This window comes from Lepisosteus platostomus, chromosome 10 (genome assembly GCF_059453375.1).
Source record: "Lepisosteus platostomus isolate fLepPlt1 chromosome 10, fLepPlt1.hap1, whole genome shotgun sequence".
Taxonomy (NCBI): Eukaryota; Metazoa; Chordata; class Actinopteri; order Semionotiformes; family Lepisosteidae; genus Lepisosteus; species Lepisosteus platostomus.
In genome coordinates this window covers 8,246,530-8,265,886 of record NC_142620.1, presented here as the reverse complement: position 1 = coordinate 8,265,886, position 19,357 = coordinate 8,246,530, and the positions used below count along the sequence as shown (strand labels likewise).

The window sequence follows — 19,357 nt, the reverse complement described above, 5'->3', positions numbered from 1 at the left end:
GAAGATTACGATACCGGGAGCTGAAGGCAGGCCCGATGTCCTTTATGAAAATGGACAAGAAAAATAAAATCTGGACCAAACCTGACCAGACTCCAAAAGCATGTCATGTCCTTTTTGGAAAAGTGTTTTGGTGATCAATAACGGGCAATTTGTAGTAATCTACATTGAAACACAGAACGAAGTCCTCCAGCCCTCAGAGGACAAGGGTTGCCTTGATTGATAGATATTTTATTGATCCCGTGAGGGAAATTGCAGAACTAACTGAAAGAAACGAAAAGACCTTCGAACATGCCTTGCACAACTGACAAACAAGGCCTCTTTAAAAATGAATGATTTAGAGTCTGTCAGACTGGTTAAGGCAGGGGTCTCCAGTCCTGGTGGGCTGCTGTGTCTGCATGTTGCACAAGTCTCTTTGAAGTGCCAGCAGCGGAAAATTTGGAAGAAGGTGTTCAACTTCCTAAATACGTCAGGACATCTAAGAAGAAGAGTCATCCCCTTTCCTATCGCTAGGGGCCGCGACCGCCTGACTAAAACCTGAAACACCAGCAACCTTGGCCGGCTTGTTAACCCTATGAAGAAAGTCTAGCGTGTCTTGTTTCAGGGCTTTTTTTTTTTACCCTCAAAAAACAAGAAGCGAGTCCTCTCAAATCTATAACAGGGCGTCTTCAGTCTCGCCCCGTTGATGGAATCTCTTAGCAAGGAAGGTCTCTCAAAAAAGGACCCTGAATGTGGGTGTAAAACAAGATTTAAATCTGTTCGTCCTCTGAGCTGCAGGCCACACAGCTTTGTCATGTGCATGGTGTAAAAGAACCGCTTTTTTTCTACCCCACCAAAAAGTTGGGATAAACCCCAAAACTCGTGTTAAAAACTATACACTCCCTACACAACACTATTCCCGCGCCCATCTGCTGCCTGCACAGCCCTGTGTCACCGGCCACAAGCGCCTTTACTGGGAGGAGCCGGGCTGTACTTGTCCAGGAATAGGGGTAGTATCGAGAAAATAACACACAAAGCGACGTCAATACATGCATGAAAAGATAACGTGCTGGTCACGAAAATAAAACTTTACAGTTAAGTGCCATTTCTTCTGTGAAATGTAATTTCTATGTTAAAAAAATCAACCTATAAAATGTATTTGCAGGACCCAGCTCCCCCTCCGTGTAACGTCTAGTGAGACACTCTGTTGTGAGCGCTTTGTTAGGGGCACATGCAGCCGGGAGAAGCGGTGTTCGTGTTATTTAGAAGCTAGGATATGGGTTTCAGACGGAAATACGCGTATACCAAATTGCTTGAGTTTTTATACTTAGTGTAGTAATATTCATATAATTCAAACAGTGCGCCGCGGTGCAGGTTAAAGCAGGGCCCTGGATCAGCGGTAACAGCCTGGGAGTTTCCTGCTCTACCGACGCGGACGTTGTTGCTCCACGGTGGGAGAGAAGAGAGATTGCACCTTGGAAACGGTGCCTGCCCTCCTCCGGGTTAGTTTTCCTCATGTTTGCAATTCGATGCGAGTATGAATAGTGTTTTTTTTTCTTTATCAAAGAACGTTTCAATTTATTGCAGTTAAGTCATTCGAGATCTTAACCAAGCAGACGTTGGTCCACTTGCTGCTCGCAGGTGATACTGCGGCGGTAACCACTGCTAACATCATTATAATTAGTCTCCCATTCGTTTCTAATGAGAAAAGTGAAGATTCGGAACTATTTCAGCGGAGGGTGTAGTTGCTTTTTGTAATTTCAGAAGTTGCCGTATTCTGTATAGTACTGTGAAATCGTTCACTTTCGCCATGAGTATTTCGTCTTCATGTGGCGAAATGTTCCTTCCCAAATAAAAAAAAATAACCTCTACAAAACACAGAGGAGCCATGTGCGGACCTAAAGCTCAACGCCTCAGTTTATCCAGCTGAGGAACCAGGTGACCGTGAACTTATCTGCACGTTCAAACGTGCTCACCGCATTGAAGACTGAAGTCGAAACGTTTGCTTGGCCGTTTCGGTGCTCGAGACTCCCGGGTTACCTAAGATCTGAGTTCTGATCAATGCACTTTTGTTATCCTGTCATCTATGCGCACGTTAATCGTCGGATTTTGTTTTCGTTGCCCCCAGGAGAGCGCTTCTCCGGGCTAGAAGAGGACACTTTTCGTCCTCTGTCCGAGGCTCCCGAGATGAGTTCCCGCGTGTGCAAGAACTGTGGGTGCACAGACATCGATATCGACCAGGCCCGGGGCGATGCGGTGTGTACGGGCTGTGGGTCTGTGCTGGAAGACAACATCATTGTGTCTGAGGTCCAGTTCGTGGAGAACAGTGGCGGAGGGTCGTCAGCTGTCGGCCAGTTCGTCTCCTCCGATGGTAAGTGAAGCCTGTATCGATTTGGAAGTGTCACTTCTTGTGTCAGCTGGGGCGCTCTCAGTGCATACTGTCGCGACTGTCACACCTGAGGTTTTGGAAGCGTTGAGGTAGCTCAAATGACTCTCATCCTTTCGGTTTTTTTTGTAATGTTAAAAGTGCCAGTTAAGCATGAAGTGCATTTTGCCAGCAGCTTAATCTCCCTGCAACTCCCAGCCGGCAGCCTACTGGAGCTCAGCAGGTTTGAGCCTGGTCAGTGCCTGGATGGGAGACCTCCTGGGAAAAACTAAGGTTGCTTCTGGAAGAGGTGTTAGGGGGAACATGAATGTGTGGGTCCTAATGCCCCAGTATAGTAATAGGGACACTATACTGTAAACAGGCGCTGTCCTTCAGATGAGACGTAAAACCGAGGTCCTGACTCTCTGTGGTCATTAAAATGAGTAGGTGACTAGGCATTTCTCTATAAGAGTAGGTGTGTTACCCCGGTGTCCTGGCCAAATTCCCCCTGACCTTTACCAGTCATGGCCAATAATCCCTGTTTATGAACTGGCTTCATCAGTCTGTTCTCTCCACTGAGAGCTGGTGTGTGGTGAGCGTTCTGGCGCACTATGGCTGCCGTCGCATCATCCAGGTGGGGCTGCACATTGGTGATGGTGGAGGGGAGTCTCCATTACCTGTAAAGCGCTTTGAGTGGAGTGTCCAGAAAAGCGCTATATAAGTGTAAGGAATTAATAATAATAATAATAATAATAATAATAATAATAATAATAATAATAATAATATTATTATCTAAATTTGTAATTAATTAATTGGAAGCTAGCATTTAATGCAAATAAATGATTTGATAAATGTGAGTCGGTATCCAAGTCTGTAATAAAGTGTAACTGTGTTATGTACCGGTTAAAGATATGATGCTGAATTGCTTGATGTACTAAACATTTGGCATCAACATAGAACATAGGAGTTTTGTATACTATACAGGTGTTGTACAGGAAAATTAAAGCAAATGTGCCTCTATGGGTGGGGGAAACTGCATAGTTAAGTTTTCCCTTCATTTTAGATTTCAAATGGAAATTTAGCTTAATCAAATTCAAATGGACAAATCATTTCCATAAGTACTTTTATATTAGAGGTTTTCCCTTTATGAGGCTAGAGCACAGTTTTCAATATTTCATAAAACTTTAATAGGTAATGCAGTTGCCTATAGTATCTCCCTTCATGAAACTGTCTATGCTCATGAAGTTATTTAGTGTTTTGTCCTGCAAAGATACAGCCAATGTAATCTGTAGGGAGGGGTAGTAGCTAAGTGTGTGATGTCAGAGCATCAGTGTGGCTGAACCTGATAACCAGTGATGATGTCATCTTTGTAACAGATGGAGATAGTGTTTTAAGGATTTATCCAGGTTGCGCAGTACTGTGAAACCCAAACTTATTAAGGACGTCCCCAAATACTGTAGTAATGTTGTTAATTCAAATAAGGATCTTTCTAGTCTTGAGTTTTCAGGAGAAGTGAAAGTTACACCTTCTGTATGAATTCATATTTTTGGTCAGTTTTCTTTAAAATGTTTCAAACTGTGTCACTTCTTGCACAAAAGGAAAGGAAACCTGTTTAACACCTATTTTAAAGATGAACCTTTGAATCCATTGTTTTTAAACCATACAGTCTGAGTACAAAGAGTGTAGGATCATTCTTTAATTTCTTTTGGTGTACATTCTTGACTAATTTGAACTCATTTCTTATCCCATCTGCATGTGAATGTCATTCAGGAACATACTAAATCCATTTAAGCAAGTTTCTTTGGAACGGCTGTGCTTCACATACAAACTTAAGAAGGAAAAAGTGAAATGTGGGAAAATCAAGAATAACTGGTGGTTCCCGTTAGCTGACAGTATTTAGTATTTGGCATTAACATTTAGCTCTGCTACCCCACAGCTCTTGGGTCCTGGGTTTGATTCCAGACAGACGTGCTTTTTGTGTGGACATTGCATATTATCCTTAGACGTGCATCATTTTGTTCTCCACCATTCAGATACTGGAGTGCAGGCCACGTTAAAGGGAAACTGCAATGCTGTTTCGGGGTTAGACAAGTGCATTTCAGTCCACATAAAAAGTAAAATGTGCTCAATAACTTGTACAATTTTTACATCACAAAATATATATATTTTTAATTTCCAGGTATGCAGAATGCCGTATTCTGCAATACAGAATGAGGTAACAAAACGTCTAGTGTCGTGATGTGGCCCTAATACATTGTAAACAAGCATGATAGGATTTGTTAATACAGCATAATAGCTTGTGAACACATCTCTTTTAATTCAAAAGAAATACTGCTCTTGACTTCGAGACTGTTTTGCCGACAAACACTACTTGTTAACTCTGCATGCAGATCACATCGGAACATTTCTGTGGTGAATTGTCTGCCGCACAACCTGCACCTATTTGCTTGTACATCACAGTACATTATTTGTTACAGGGACTAGTGAGCAGGAAGGGCCACATCACGTCACAATTCGCGCAAACTCTCGCTCTTTTCCATGAGTCTGTGACACCATGGCGACTTACAATATTTTCCCAAAGTTCACAATTCTGTGTTGAATCGAGAATTTGCGATTTTATTTCTGTATTGTCAACTCATTTATTTTGGTACTGAGATTGAATAATGGGTCTGAGTAATTGGGACAGCGCCTCCCCTTTAACTGGTGTCTCTAAGTTAGTTTGGGTGTGTCTCTTGGGATGGACTGGTACCCTGGCCAGGACAGAAGTCCCTCCTTGTGCCCTATGTAACTGAGGGGGTCGTGGGTTACAGTGACCCTTGACAGGAATAAGAGGAATTTTAATTATGGATGTATGTACGGATATTTATTTTATTTCTTTAATATTACTGATTAAGCAGCAGGGGGCAGTCTTCCTGTAGGAAATATATGCACACTCCACTGTAATCACATGAGGGTGGATGCTTTTACTTCTAATGTAAATTTCTGTTGGAAACAAGCTCAGTCTTTTGAGGCTAAGTCATATTTTCTAATAATAAATCTGTTCTTTGGGAACACTGGTCCAGTCCTACACCAAATTTTTTTATTCTTGTACAAATTATTTTCTGCTTCCTGAACCAAACTCTCAGATCCTAAAGTAATTTATAAATTGTAAAATGTACCAGAAGTGTAATTATAACTGATCTGGACTTGTAAAGTATTTGTTCTATAAAGTTATTATAGTTATATTACAGTTATTATAGTTAATTATTGTAGTTATTTTCAGTACAGGTTTGTTCAACCGGGTGCAGTACAGTGTTAAGCACACTAGAAGGTGCTGCTGTTCTTTTTACGATCGAGGAAGTATTGACCAAGAAAAAAAATGAGTGAGTGTGCGGTGTTATGGGTTGAGGACTGGGAACTGGCACAGCACACAGTGGATGTCTGAGTCGAGATGAAGACGAAAGAACCGATCAGAATGTCACAACCACAGATCAAGTTTATCTGCTTTAATTGCTATAATGCATAAGACAAATCCCCCAAGCCTAGTTTTGTTCTTTCTATGACGTTAAACCAATACAGATTGATTTTTTTTTGCTAATTAACTGTTGGATAAAGTGACCCGGCATGACAGTCAGTCTTATCAAACACCAAGACATCAGATATACTGTACAGTGCTAATTAATCATGCTTTTAGGTTGTGCCGAACAAAAAGCTTTGAAATGAGGATTCTGTCTTGGGATTGTCAGAAGGGCTGTATAAGTCTCTTTCGAATTCCTCTGATTACCTGAACATGGGTTTTGGGGTGAGATGGAATTGTTTCTGATCGAAAAAGAAAAACCCAGGACCATTTATTTTCAGTTTCTGAATTGGCAAAAAGGCCAGTTCTTTGCTAATTTATTGGTGTAGAGAGTTGAAGACAAACATTTCCTTAACTTGAAAGTTTTGTATTCATGTTGCATGTGCTAAAGCAAGCACATTTCACACGTCACAGTCTTTGTTTTATTACTTGTTGCCGATAATCTTTGTTTTAATAAAGACTTCTCTTTCCCTGCCTAGACAACTTGGCTTTAAGAAAGCAAATGATCTTTTTTTTTTAACAAAAGCTGTTTGTTTCTCATCTTTGGAAGAGAAAGTAGGGCTTTCCTATTTCAGTCTGTGTTGTAAAGTTAACTGTAAATTACACAGGACTTGGAGATTATTGTATTGTTAATAACAGTAAATAATAACAGAAAAGTAACTTTGCCGTGCATCTTTTGCAAGAAGCTCTTTTCAAGAGTATCAGTGAGATCTTCCTTCAGAGGGTGTGGTTCTCATTCAACAGTTCATTTTCATCAAGAAAAATCATTAAAATAAGTGAACATGACCTTACCACATTCAGTATCAGGGTAATAAAGATGTGAAAGGGTGAGTTAGTCATAGTCAGGGCTATGGTAGAGAAGGATGAAACTTTTTAACTTTTAACACGACCAAATTAATGTACCAGTACAGGTGTGAAAACTGCTGATTTGCTGCCCCAGAGAAGTCAAGAACTAGTGCTGTCATGGCAACCACTTTGCAAATAAGTGATATTCAAAAGCTGATCTCTTGAGGAAATGTTTTGAGAAGCTGGGTTATGTTTACTAAACTTAAGTGCTTACAGTCCTTTCATATTCTTATTATAAAAGGTGGTTTAAAGTTGAAAGTTTTTGTAAGTTGCAGCATCTTTTTTAAATTCTGACAAGTATCGGTTGTCATCCGTGGATTCTACCCGGTCATTTCAAGACCTGTTTGCAAAACGCATTCAAAGTACAGTGACACTCTTCTGCCTTTTCAGGTTCCGGAAAGGCGCCAGTCCTGGGAACAGGGTTCCACACTAGTCTGGGGAAGGAGTCCAGAGCACAGACTTTACAGAACGGTATGTCAGATTAACCAAATCTTCCCTGCTTAGGCCCGTTAGAGTTTCCATAGTGTAATGTTAAGATAGTGACTTAAGTATGTTAAAAGTAATGTAAGTTGCAGCACGACTTTGAGGTAGCAGTCACCCTGGGTGCAGTTTATTAACAGATCTTCTGTCTCCATTGGTTAACTTCCTGGAGGCAGTTTTAACTCAGTGTGACCCAGTATTGTGCACGGTTTGTATTTTAATTGTTCCGCTATTCTGTGGGTTTAGGTTTCTCCTATCCTGACAAAGAAAGCAGAGTAAGACACTGCACTGACTGCAGGGCATCTGCTGTCAATCAGTCTAAAGTATGAATTAAATAGGAACCTTTTTTTTTCCCTGGAGTGTGCAAATGGTTAGCATGGAGAAACACCAAAGGGCACGTGGTCACAAAGCTGTGTGTTCTGGTCATTGTGCCTCCTCCATTAACCTCCTGCTAGCTGTGTCAAGTACAAGTACAACTTTATGGGCCTGATAATCCCATCTTAATGAGTGCCTGCTTTTAAATCCTGTAAGATGACCTGGGGAAGGGTCATTTATATTTTGTTTTCTGATGTAGCTCACCTGTGTCTCATTGTTTCGCTGCATAGGCCTTTTCCAAAAGCGGGTCAGCTGGTTCTCCTTGGCGGCCATCTTGCTCAGGTCTATATCAAGTATATTAAGTGTTTCATTCCAGAAATACCGGATATAAATGACCCTTCCCCTGGTCATCTTACAATCCATATACATTATTTACTTCAGCTCTTTTTTTCCCTTTACTGCCTTGTAAACAACCTTGTTAAATCAAGACAGTCAGCGGATATTTTTGTACATTATTTTTTTTTCATTAATTCCCCTACACCTAGCATAATATTACACCATGACAGATTAAATACCCTTTTCAGTGAGGTATGTGAAGATGGACAAATTTCATAAAGTGTAGTTTGGCTGCTCATTAAAAGGAAAGGCTATATAAGATGAGTCATGCAATTGTTATTACTTATTTTCTTTTTTTTAATGAAACTTCTAGAGTTAATGCTTAATGTAAAAAAGGAGTCTGCTGCTATTTTGCTGAGGTTTCCAAGAAGAGACGTTTATGTGATTTGTTATTGAATGTCAGAGCAAGCAGACTAATAAAAAAGGCCTCTGAAAAGCAGATTTTACTGGGAAAGGAGAGAAGAACCCTCTAATGGTAGTGCTATAATGATGAGTGTCCACCCACAGTCTAGTTTGTTATTTGAAAAGTCTTGATTCATTAATCCTTTGTGGTTACCTGGTCTTTTGCTTTGAAGTATATAGGCAGACATTTGCAAGAGGACCATGCCCAGCTGCAAAAGCTATTTAGTGTACTCAGTTAAGAAGCAGTATTAAGGCAGTGTCCATTGGAAAAATGCAGTGGGTGTGCCTTGGGTATTGTAAATACCTTAATAAAAGGTCAAACACTATGATGCAAGCTTGTGGATATTTATTTCTTGTCTAGAAGATCTGGTTGGAATCAGGTGCTAGCCGACAGATATGTTTCTTGTAGCACAGTAAACCAGTGCATATTAGACATGCAGGAGACCAGAGTACATGCAAATGGTTGAGATATCTAAATGGCATTTGTGTAATTCCCAGAGTTTTATTCCCGGAAGGGTAAAGAATATCACGATGAGCGCGATCGAAGACAGATTATCTGCGGGAGACATTTCCTGGAGAATGAGATGTTGTGCTTCACCAATCAGCTTGAAGAAACAAGCTCTATAAGGGATATACGATGACTAAGAAGGCAGAGGGTTGGAAATAGCCAATTTTCCATTTTTTTTAGACTGTGGTGGCTGCAGCATGAAAATCCCTTGGGTAAATAACCCACTCGTTGTAAAAATGCCCATAGCTCGCTATCTGAATGGATACAATCAGTGTGTTAGCAGGTCATTCGGTCGTAACACGTCTTGGAGTCATGGACAGTAACATTCATGGCTGAGAGACAAAATCTAAAGAGTCTTCTGTGGGTCAAAGAACATCTGAGGTGGCAGCTGAGAGAGCAGTGGAGTGTTTAATTTTCAGCCAAACGTCCTTTTGGCCTTAACAGACCTGATGGGAAAACGATGTTCTGGTGAACTGTTACAGAAATGTGAGATGGCACGGGGAGGCACCTTTAACACAAGAGTGCCTTGGGTGCAAAAGCTTTAAAATCACACATTACAAAAGTCCTTGAGCCAACAATCTTTCCATTCCTACAAGCCAGTCTAGGAATTTTGAGATTTTTGTTTTTCAGCAGGACAATGCAAAACTACAGTGCTAGGATTACAGTGGCACAACTTCAGGTCCCGGAATGGAACAGCTTCTGACCAGAGTTCTGTAGCCCAATCTGTGGATGTTTGTCAATACCGTCAGCTGGACACCGGCTGACCAGTTAGGTACAGCTGTGCAGGAGGAGTGGCACAACATTAGAGATGAGAGGCTGTTCGGTTCTGTGTGTCAGTGCTGCCAGGGTTGTGTTTGTGTTTGAGGAGGTTATACCAGACACTCACTTCATTAATTTTTTATTTTGATAGCGTGTCATGTTTCAGTCAGATAACGTGGACCTGTGTTATTGTTTATATTTGATTAAATGAATTAGTCCTGAGTGGTACATCAGTGTATATTGCTCAGTAAAGCTTTATATTAACTGCTGAAAAGAGAAGACACTCGGAGAAGACTCCACAGCCAGAACGTTGTTTCTTTTCTTCTCTTTGCAGCCTGGAATATACCTTTACTTGTTCCTTTGCAGCCTGTGCATGCTGACGCAGCTCCCTACTTGAACCACTTTTTATCAAGTGCCTGGGCTGATGAGAATTTTCACTTACTGTCTTAAGTACTTTTTTATTTTGGGACTGTATGAATTGTTTAAATAAAGATTAATTCATGTATTTTAAAACAGACATTTATTAGGTTGACAGGCTCACATTTCACTTGCATCTAAATCAAAATGTACTTTCAGTTCCTTTTGTATTATTTGGTACGTAATACCAGTGTTAACTGCATCTTTATTGTGAGGGACGTTGTATGTGACAAGAGAGTTGCTGAAACTACAGCAGTGATATTTGCCTAATAACGTTATGCAATGTGGATGTCGCTCATACTCGCAGGGCTAAATGTGCACCTATAGTATAATCTTCCTGTACGGATTTAACAGACTTGGGATTACTGTTCCAAGAGTTTGGAAAGAAGTCTGGTGTAGGAGCTCCAAATGGAAACATTATGCTCTTAAAAGCTTTGTGTGTTATTTCTGGTTTTGCATCTTATCATGCGTCCATTCCTAAAGCTGTTTCCATGTTGGCTGTTAGATTTTTCCTGTGATTGCACAGCATGTGTGCACTGATCTGGTATCTAGCATTAAAAAGATGTACGGTACGTAGTTCCAAAGAGGAAGTCAGTGTTGTAGTGCCTTTGATTCATTGCTTTAATTTCCACTATAATCATAGACTGTATTGTTAGTTCAGTGATAAATGTGCATTGCTAACATTCTGATGGAGGTTACATCTTCTGGGATTTTTTTTCCTATATAAGAAAGCAATAGTCTCGACTCTCAAGGGACTTTCTTTCTGCATACAATATTGCACCTACCAAAGCTTTCGGTGTTCATAATGTAGCGTTAGAGTAGAAGCATTTGTGCATTGCTTATTTGGCATATGGTTTGTTTTTGGTGTATGAAATTCAAAGTATGGGCTGATTAAAAAGCGACAAGAATGGAGAGAGGACATGTTCTTGCTTTAGTTTTTGTATCGGATCCATGTGGTTTCATATGGGGTGGAAATGGAGATGTTTGTGCTGGGAAAAGGCTGTAGCACTAGTAATACTGGAATCTCAAGAGCGAAACAGTGGAAACCCAGATCTGGGTTACCCTTTTATAATGTACTCAATCAGCTTATATACTGGGAATGAAATGAAACTGCAATGAATTCAAGAACTTATCAGGAAAATGACAGTATTGTGTAGTGGCTGTATTGACATTTAATTGAATGGACATGACGTTGGTAAATTCATTATCCAGCTTAAAATATGTCATCACTAGAGCTGTGCAACAGTGGCTCTGCCGTGAAGGTTCCAGTCTCGTGGTATGTGTCCAGCTTTGCAAGAGCTACAAGCTGAACATCTGTGGCACCAGGTTGGAGATGGTGCCTCATGAGATTCTGAGCCTGAACAAGCACGTTCACTGGTCTCTGAATCCTAGACGCCACTTCGTCCCAGTTCATCTCGTGAACGTTCAGTGGTGGTTAGTAAGGCATCTGCAGCATAACACTGTCCACCCCGAGTGTGATGTCGGAATGAGCCCGGACGAATAGCAGCGAGTCCCTGGACTTGATCAGTGCAGCGCTGTGCAGTCAAGCTGACCTCGTTTACAGCACACAGGTTTTTGTAGCTGCAATACACTGTTTCCCAGGCCGTCGCAGTTGGATGATGTGATGTTGACCTTGGAGAACTCCAGATCGCGGTGCATCTGTTGTGGACTGTGTTTGGCTGTAATGTCCTATCAGAATAGAAACTGTTGCCTTCAATATACCATAAATAAATATAAGTTCTTCTTGATTTCCATCAAGATTAACCTCCAACAGGTTAACGCGCCTCATTGCTGGTGCCCAAGTTGGTCTGGAGCTGGAGCAACAGCTGGAGCCACTCGAGTGTAGCGCAGCCAGTCAGAATGGTGCCAGAAAGTAGGATTAGTATCCAAGATCCACATACTTGATGCTTCTAAAAACACATTAACACATGGAGTGTTAAAATTCTTTTTAACCTCTTTTTAGGTAAAAATAAAATTTTCTCTCCTATTGGGCTGAGAATAAACAATTGGAATATTTCCAACAAATCAAACTAAAAAATTTTCTGCAAGTCTCGTTCGATCTGAGTGAAGATAAGTGCTCTAAAGATCTAAACGGAAGTCTGTTTTCGTTCCAGTTGTGTTGGCAATGTGGGGAAGAAACCCTCTCTTTTTTTCTTACTCGAAAGCGTCACTTTTCCCGTATGAACGTTTTCCCACTTTTGTCCCAGGAAAACGGCAGATCCACAACCTGGGGCACCAGCTGCAGCTGAATCAGCATTGCATGGACACGGCCTTCAACTTCTTCAAGATGGCCGTGAGCAAGCACCTGACGCGTGGCCGGAAGATGATGCACGTGATCGCGGCCTGCCTCTACCTGGTGTGCAGGACAGAGGGCACTCCGCGTATCCTTTCCTGGTGACTCCGGCAACACGCCTTGATTGTGGGCGGCATTTACATGGCCAGCGTGTACCTTCCTGCTGCTGGTATCAGACACCTTGATCTCCAGCTGCAAGTGAGTGGCTTTTCTGAGTCAGACTGGTGCCTTTTCTCAATTAGTAACAACAGGCACTTTTTTTTTCTGTTCAGACATAGGACCTCCAAGTACAAAAATGGGTTGTGGTATATATGTACATAATTATTTATTCATGGTGAGACAATGTCACATTTTGAGGATTCCAGAAAACGATGGTGGTTTTAAATCCAGAAACAGTACAGTTACCATTTGTCTTGGGCATATTGCTTTATGAAGCTTTCTTTCATCTTAGATAAGAGTCCAGGTCTTGATTGCCTTAATCCCTTTGTATTTCTTTGTCATGTGCTTTGCAAAAGCTGGAAGTAAGAAATGAAACAGAACTCTGGGTTTGGGGCTTAGCAATGAAGAGGTGAGATGCTGAATTAATCCAATCAACATTGTGCTCGATTTGGAAATCGATTTCCTCTCTTTTCGGTCATCTTTATTGACGTGTGTGGACCTCATGGCCTTCAGCAGGATGTCATCTCTGACGTGTGCGTATAAACTGAACTTTCATCTTTTCATTTATGAACTTGTAGGTTCTTATTGTAGAACATTTTTGTTTGTGATGTCAAAGGCCTTTTTGGAGTTTATTTCTCGGACTGTTTTTCAAGCTGAGACATTTTGAAATTTCAGAGTAGTGCCACTGTCAGGCTTTCTTGTTGATTAATGCAGGCATACAATTGTAAAAAAAGTCATAGTTGTTTAAAACCACAGGATGTGAAATATGAAGTTTGTTTTTCATTGGTGGAACGGACTTTGAACCGAATCAAATTGGGGGCAGCGTTCCCGTATTTCAGTGGCACCATTTCGATATGTGAACTGATTGTGGGATCTGGTACTGATCCAGATGGGTGTAGGTGTGGATGCTCTGCTTTCCCATTGATATAGATATGCACCATTGATATAGAGGCTGGCAAGACATGGGCCGTGATAATGATCCTACTAGCAGACTTAACTCTTAAGGGTAGCTTGAGGAGAGGAGCCTCCACAAATCCTAGTTCAGGTCCCAAATCCAAGAGGATTTCCTACTCTGGAAGGCCATAGCCCAAAGTTTCCCATGTCGAAACATAAAGCCGCCATCCCTCCAGGACCAAATCCCTGGCCTTCGGTGATACCCAGTGATCCTCTCTCTTGCCGTGACTTTTGTCAGCTATAACTGTATGAGCTCCCTTACAACCCTGGGTTTTCACAAACTGTTATGAGCCTCTCTTCTTAACCTTTGACCCTAACCCCCTGCCCAATTGATTGAGCCATGTAAACCCCTCTCAGTGTCAGTTACAGCAGGACCTCGATTTCTCAGCATCTCAGTTGTGTTGCCGCCAGAATGACGAGCCTGGAGTAAAGTGGCCGAATAGTTTGTGAACGGTTGTCGGTAGAGGCTTTGTTATGCTGTACCTAGAAGTTAAAAACCCATTGTGGACGGAAACATCAGCAGAAGCAATTGGTGAGGCGAGAAATCCGCAGCAGGCTTTGGGTGTCGATGAAATCGGTGGAGGCAGCAGGTCGCAGGGTTTTGAAGTTCTGCGTCCTGGTCATGCGTGACTGATGAAACGGTCACCTCTTCACAAAGAGAGGCAGGTGCTGTACTGCAGGTATCCCTTCTGTGTGTGGTAAACGGCAGGGATGGGAGGAGGGCTGTGCTGCTCTCTGGAGCCTCGACACAACACGGAAATTTGGAAGGGTGTGCTTCACCCTGGGGGTTAGGAAGGTTTTAGTCATTTCAATTATTTTTAATCCGTGCTGAAAGGAAGTCTGGCAGCTTGTCAGCAAGATCTAGAGCCACTCCCAGCACAGAAAGGGGGGGGGACTCTTCTCTGTTATTGCTGCCAGCTGCAACTACTGTTGATGACCATGAAACACGAGCAGCACAATGAGCTTTTCAATATTCAGATCTTCTTCGGTTTTGAATCCTAATGACGAAGCTTGTTTTGACTTTTATGTTAATTAGATCTTAAAAAAAGAACTTCAAACCACAGCAAAAGTTTCATACGAGCTCTGTAAACTGCATTACTTTGAATGCAGGAGTCCTGCAAGACAAACCATTCTGTAAATGGGCATTCTTAACCTCAATTTTCAGTAAAAGAAATGTCAGCATATTTTTTTTCATGGTATGTTTATTTTCAATGTGTCCATTTGGTGTCTACAAAATCTAAAAATTAAAATTGAATCTAAAACGATTATATATGGCCCGGTTTTTAATTGCATGCTCTTTAGGGAGTCTTTAAATGTTCAGAAACTGTATTGCCTTTTTTTAAAAAATTGTTTTTCATTTGAACCTACTGCCTCATTTTTACTTGTCTGATTTGTTTGGGCTTCATCTGACAATAGTTTGTTAAATTTAAAGCCTCCTTGAGTAGATGTAAACACTTTTGGCTGAAAATGCTCTTGGTTTCTATTGCAAGCATGTTGGGAGAAAAATTATTTTAAAAAATTATTGTCTGGCGGGCATAATTTAATGGTAAACCAGGACTGTGTTGTTGAAGAGGTTAATATGGGGAAAGGGTGGAACTAACCTTTCTCAGCATATTGTTTACTGTGCCTGATTCCCTAAAGGCAAATTATATATAGCTTCACTGACTTCCTCATCCTGGAACCCACCAGCTGGAGAAAATTTTAAAGTACCACGGAGGTCATAACTTGAAGCTGACAGTATTTCAGAACGTTTTTTTATCAGATACTCCTAACAGGGTGTAATGGTAGCTGCCTAAATGCACCGGAAATTTAACTAATTTAAATGAGATATTCTGCAGGGACTGTGCTGAAGAATCTCATCTTTTTTTCAACACTGTAGAGAACTAGAAATTTAATGGATTTAAGAACGGGGTGTTTTTTCTAGTAATTATTGAAGTGGAGAGGATAGCTGGGAAAGGGAAAAATGCAAATATGTTTCCCAAACATCTAAATCACAATTGAAAGTTACAGTGAAAAAGGAAGTAATTGGCTACTGGTGCTGTTCATATGGAAAGGTATACAAATAATTATCATTAGGATACGATGCATGTGGTTATTATTAACAAGTAGTATGGGTACTGACTTTGGGAGGTCTGGTAGTACTGGTAAAAGAAATATACTTTTTATTCTGATTGGAAATAATTGTATCCTGCTATTAAACTAATTTGGGGGGATTGAAAATAAATTGTTTCTCTCTTTGATTTATTATTGACCACTGCTATAAAACCTAAGTTTATGCATTAGTAATACTCTGAATATATATTTTTTATTTTAGTCTTTTTGTAAAATCTCTGTACATTTCTGCTGTGAAGTTACCTTTAAAACCCGTTATGCAGTTGGGCTTTGCTGTTTTTTCAGCTACAGTGCTAGTGCATATACTGTCCCTTGAAGATGCAGATCATGCTCAGATCTAACCCTGGTGTCCTGGCCTGTACCTGGCCAACAATCCCACAATCTCCACTACTAATTAGCTTCATTACTCTGCTCCCCTCCACACAGATAGCCGATGTGTGGTAGTCGTACTGGCACACTTTGACTGCTGTTGCATCACCCAGGTGGGTGCTACACATTGATGGTGGTGGAGGGGAGTCCCCTATACCTGTAAAGCATTTTGAGGGGATTGTTCAGACAGTTGCTATATCGGAGTAAGGAAATATTGTTATTATCATCATAACCTTTTTTGCTTAGCTTGTTGAAATGTTGAGAAGAACGACGGTGGACAGGTTTCTGTTCTTGACTTTCATATTGGAGCCACTAGTGCCTATCAAATCATGGTCAAAGAAAGAATTAGTATGTTCTCTTGCCTTTAAAAGCATTTAAAGCCCTACTTGAAGATTAGGTGGGGATATTCTGGTATATATGTATGCCTTTCTTGTTGGACCAATCCAGCTAGTTATTCAAGGTTACCTTTTACTTTCTCGGAAAGAATAGGCACATAAAAGATGTAAACAATGCAGATGTTGAATGTGCGTACATATCTAAATGTCTGACACTGACTTCTTATTTCCAACTTCGACCCCAAAAGGTCAGTGTTCTAAAGTCTTTCCTTCTGTTTTCATGAATGTTGTTGCCTTTGCTTTTCACTTATGACTTATAAACGCTAATAATCTTGCATTTATTTGAGGCCACAAGTTCGCAGTTTCTCAGAAAAAATACAGTTCTTGTTTGGGCAATGTTTTCTTTTCTTGGAGGAATGGTGTTTGTCAACTGAGGAAAGGATTTCTGTGATGAGTGCTCTTGTTTTCTGCAAAAGCATTGCCTTTTTGTTTGGCTTTCACCCAGAACATTAATACCCAAGACTGTAGATGCATACCTGCATATCTAATTCCTTTTTGTTCTTGTGCAGGTTCTATGTGGTGTGGTTGGGGAGGCATTCAGTGGGGAGAATGTTTAAAGAACAAATTATGTTGTAGGAGTTTGTGCAAGGAAATCTTTGGACATTTTTATGTGAGTTTTAAAGTAACTTTGCTGTTTAAGGAACAATTATGATCTATAATGATCTATGATTATTGAATAACATTGTGCGTTAGTGGCAACTGAGGACTGTTGGTTGTTGAATGAATCAAAAGGTATCTAAACCACAGATCTGCAGAGAAGAATCTTTACCCTTGTACTTGAAAATGAAAAGTGAAATTGTTTAAGAAGAAATGACTTTTTCTTTAACCACCCTACAGATATGCTTCTTGACCTCAGTGATCTTTTGCAGGTAAATGTTTTTTATTGCTTATTTTGTTCAGATGACAAGCAGTGTTGGACGTTATGTGTAATATTACTGGTTACAGATGAGAGGATAACATTTGAATCCTCCTTTTCAAGTAGTGATCCAAGAACCAAAAAATTATTGTATCGCAAAAGTGATCAGGACACAAACGACCTAAACTGGTCACCCCATGTGCAACTGCACTGTCCTGTAATGTTTCTTTTTCCTTTGTTTTTAATCATGCTAGAATATTTTTTTCCCCCCCATGGATACACATTTAATGATGATTACTAAAAAGTAGTCTGTGATCCCCCATGGCTTTTAACTGACCATACAGCTGCTTTCCATCTGAATCTCCCCCTTTAAATGTTCTTCCAGTGAAATTCTTTATTACGACAGATTGTAAGTGCACTTGTTTTTGATGATTTTACTCTGTCTGCCATTGCAATTGAGCATCTACATTTCATGTAGTTTCAGATATATCAGCATGTAATCTCTCCAATCTCATTCAATTACCTTATTTTCTGCCTTACTCTAACTCGTCTGCCCCTTTGGTGTTGATACAGCAGCATCAAGGAGTATCCATCATTGTAAACCAGCTATGAGGGGGTTGAACTCTTAAGACACGGTCTTTGCAGCATTTTATCTATCAGAGTTTGACACTTATAATCCACTGCCAGGCTTCCCCAGTATGTTGGCAGCGATTACGTGTATTTGCAATGAATGTAATTAGAAGCCTGTAGGCGATCCTGCTATCTAGCGGTGAGAAACGGGAAAAGAACTTATTTAAGCTTATTTATATTCATGGCTCTATTACATTAACTAGATCAATATATCTTGCTGCTTTAATATGGACATTTTCTGATTTGTTACATCTGCGTTGTCGTACATTTGCGGGTGTGAATCTGGCCATATATCCATATCAGAAAAATTATTTTCACGAATGGGTTGTGCTTGTGTAATGGCAGCTGCGAATGTATATAATTGGGTTTACATTTGTTTGAATTTAAAATTTGAATAATTCAGCACTGGGACATTTTAAAAAAAACCACAGCTGGTGCCTAGTTTATTTTTATACTCCCAGCTGTCCCACAGAAAGCAGCTCCCTTTGACTCTGGTATTTGGATTGAAATGCATCCTTCATTGTAGCCAAGTAGCTCAAACTTCATATATAGACCATAAATACTCCACAAATCCTCAGTGACTGGAAACCTACAAAGCCCACAGAGTATTGTCCAGTGGCATTTTAATATGGGCATTGCGACTGCTTGAAAGAAGCAAAACTCCAGGGTTATGACCTCTGTATTCCCAAAGGTCTCCATTCATGTCCGGGTGGGATTAGGACAGGAATGCCAGCACCCTGAGAACTCCAGCGTCACCCTGCGCTGGCTGATGACCCAATCGGGGGAAAAAAAAAAACCCTGTCAGTGCTGCTTTGTACCATTCTGGTCAACATCAGGAATACACAGAAAAGAAAGCCTCTTTTGGTTACCGTAGGGTAATTTTCAATTTCACAGCCCACTCCAAAATAGAATTCCTCCTACTTCTAGTGTAACCAGCTGGGAATCCCTGTGAGTGCATTTGCTCTTGGTTCTGTTATGCTATTGGAGAACTATTACAAGAACTTCATTTTCCCCAGGCAACACATGCAGTAGATAAGCCGTCTTGGCTTGGTGAGAAAAACATGCAGATTTGCTCATTAAATGTCTTTTCTTTACTATCTCCCTACAGGTGAATGTGTACGTTTTAGGAAAAACATTCCTTCTGCTGGCCAGAGAGCTCTGCATTAATGCTCCAGCAATAGGTAATGTTATATTTACATAATCTGTATGTTCTCTTACATTTTGAGTGACCATGGCTGTGTTAAAGGTTTATTTTACAATAGTGAAAATCTCTTCCGATGGTCTTACAACCCCGTCCAAAAGGATTTTTATTTAAAGGTCCCTTAAATGAAACAGCAGAAGGCTTTCTCAGATGATGTTTGATCAATTTGAAGTATATGCGCTAGGGCCAAAAATCTAATTTCTAATATGAAACTTGAGATAATGTAATAAAGGTAATGGTGAAAGGGGGTGGTTGGTGTGTACTCTCTATTGACTTGTAGTACAGTGGATGCTGGCTAGAGGGCACTATGTAACTGTCTGGAAATTCAGGTCCTTAGTGTCCTACACTGGGACTTCTCTGTAAGGAAA

At 40.6% G+C, this 19,357-nt stretch overlaps 1 protein-coding gene across 1 annotated transcript in view; it reads left to right on the top strand.

Moving 5' to 3' along the window:
* Positions 1–1,179: 1,179 nt before the first annotated feature.
* The window catches only part of brf1b (BRF1 general transcription factor IIIB subunit b), a 74,046-nt gene continuing 55,868 nt past the window's right edge, over positions 1,180–19,357 (top strand). Inside the window, exons 1-6 of the mRNA XM_088647881.1 lie at positions 1,180–1,478; positions 2,105–2,347; positions 7,134–7,214; positions 12,228–12,401; positions 17,140–17,171; positions 18,897–18,969. Coding sequence (XP_088504007.1) covers positions 2,164–2,347; positions 7,134–7,214; positions 12,228–12,401; positions 17,140–17,171; positions 18,897–18,969 — 544 coding nt within the window. The 5' untranslated portion in view covers positions 1,180–1,478; positions 2,105–2,163. The remainder of the gene's footprint in view (positions 1,479–2,104; positions 2,348–7,133; positions 7,215–12,227; positions 12,402–17,139; positions 17,172–18,896; positions 18,970–19,357) is intronic.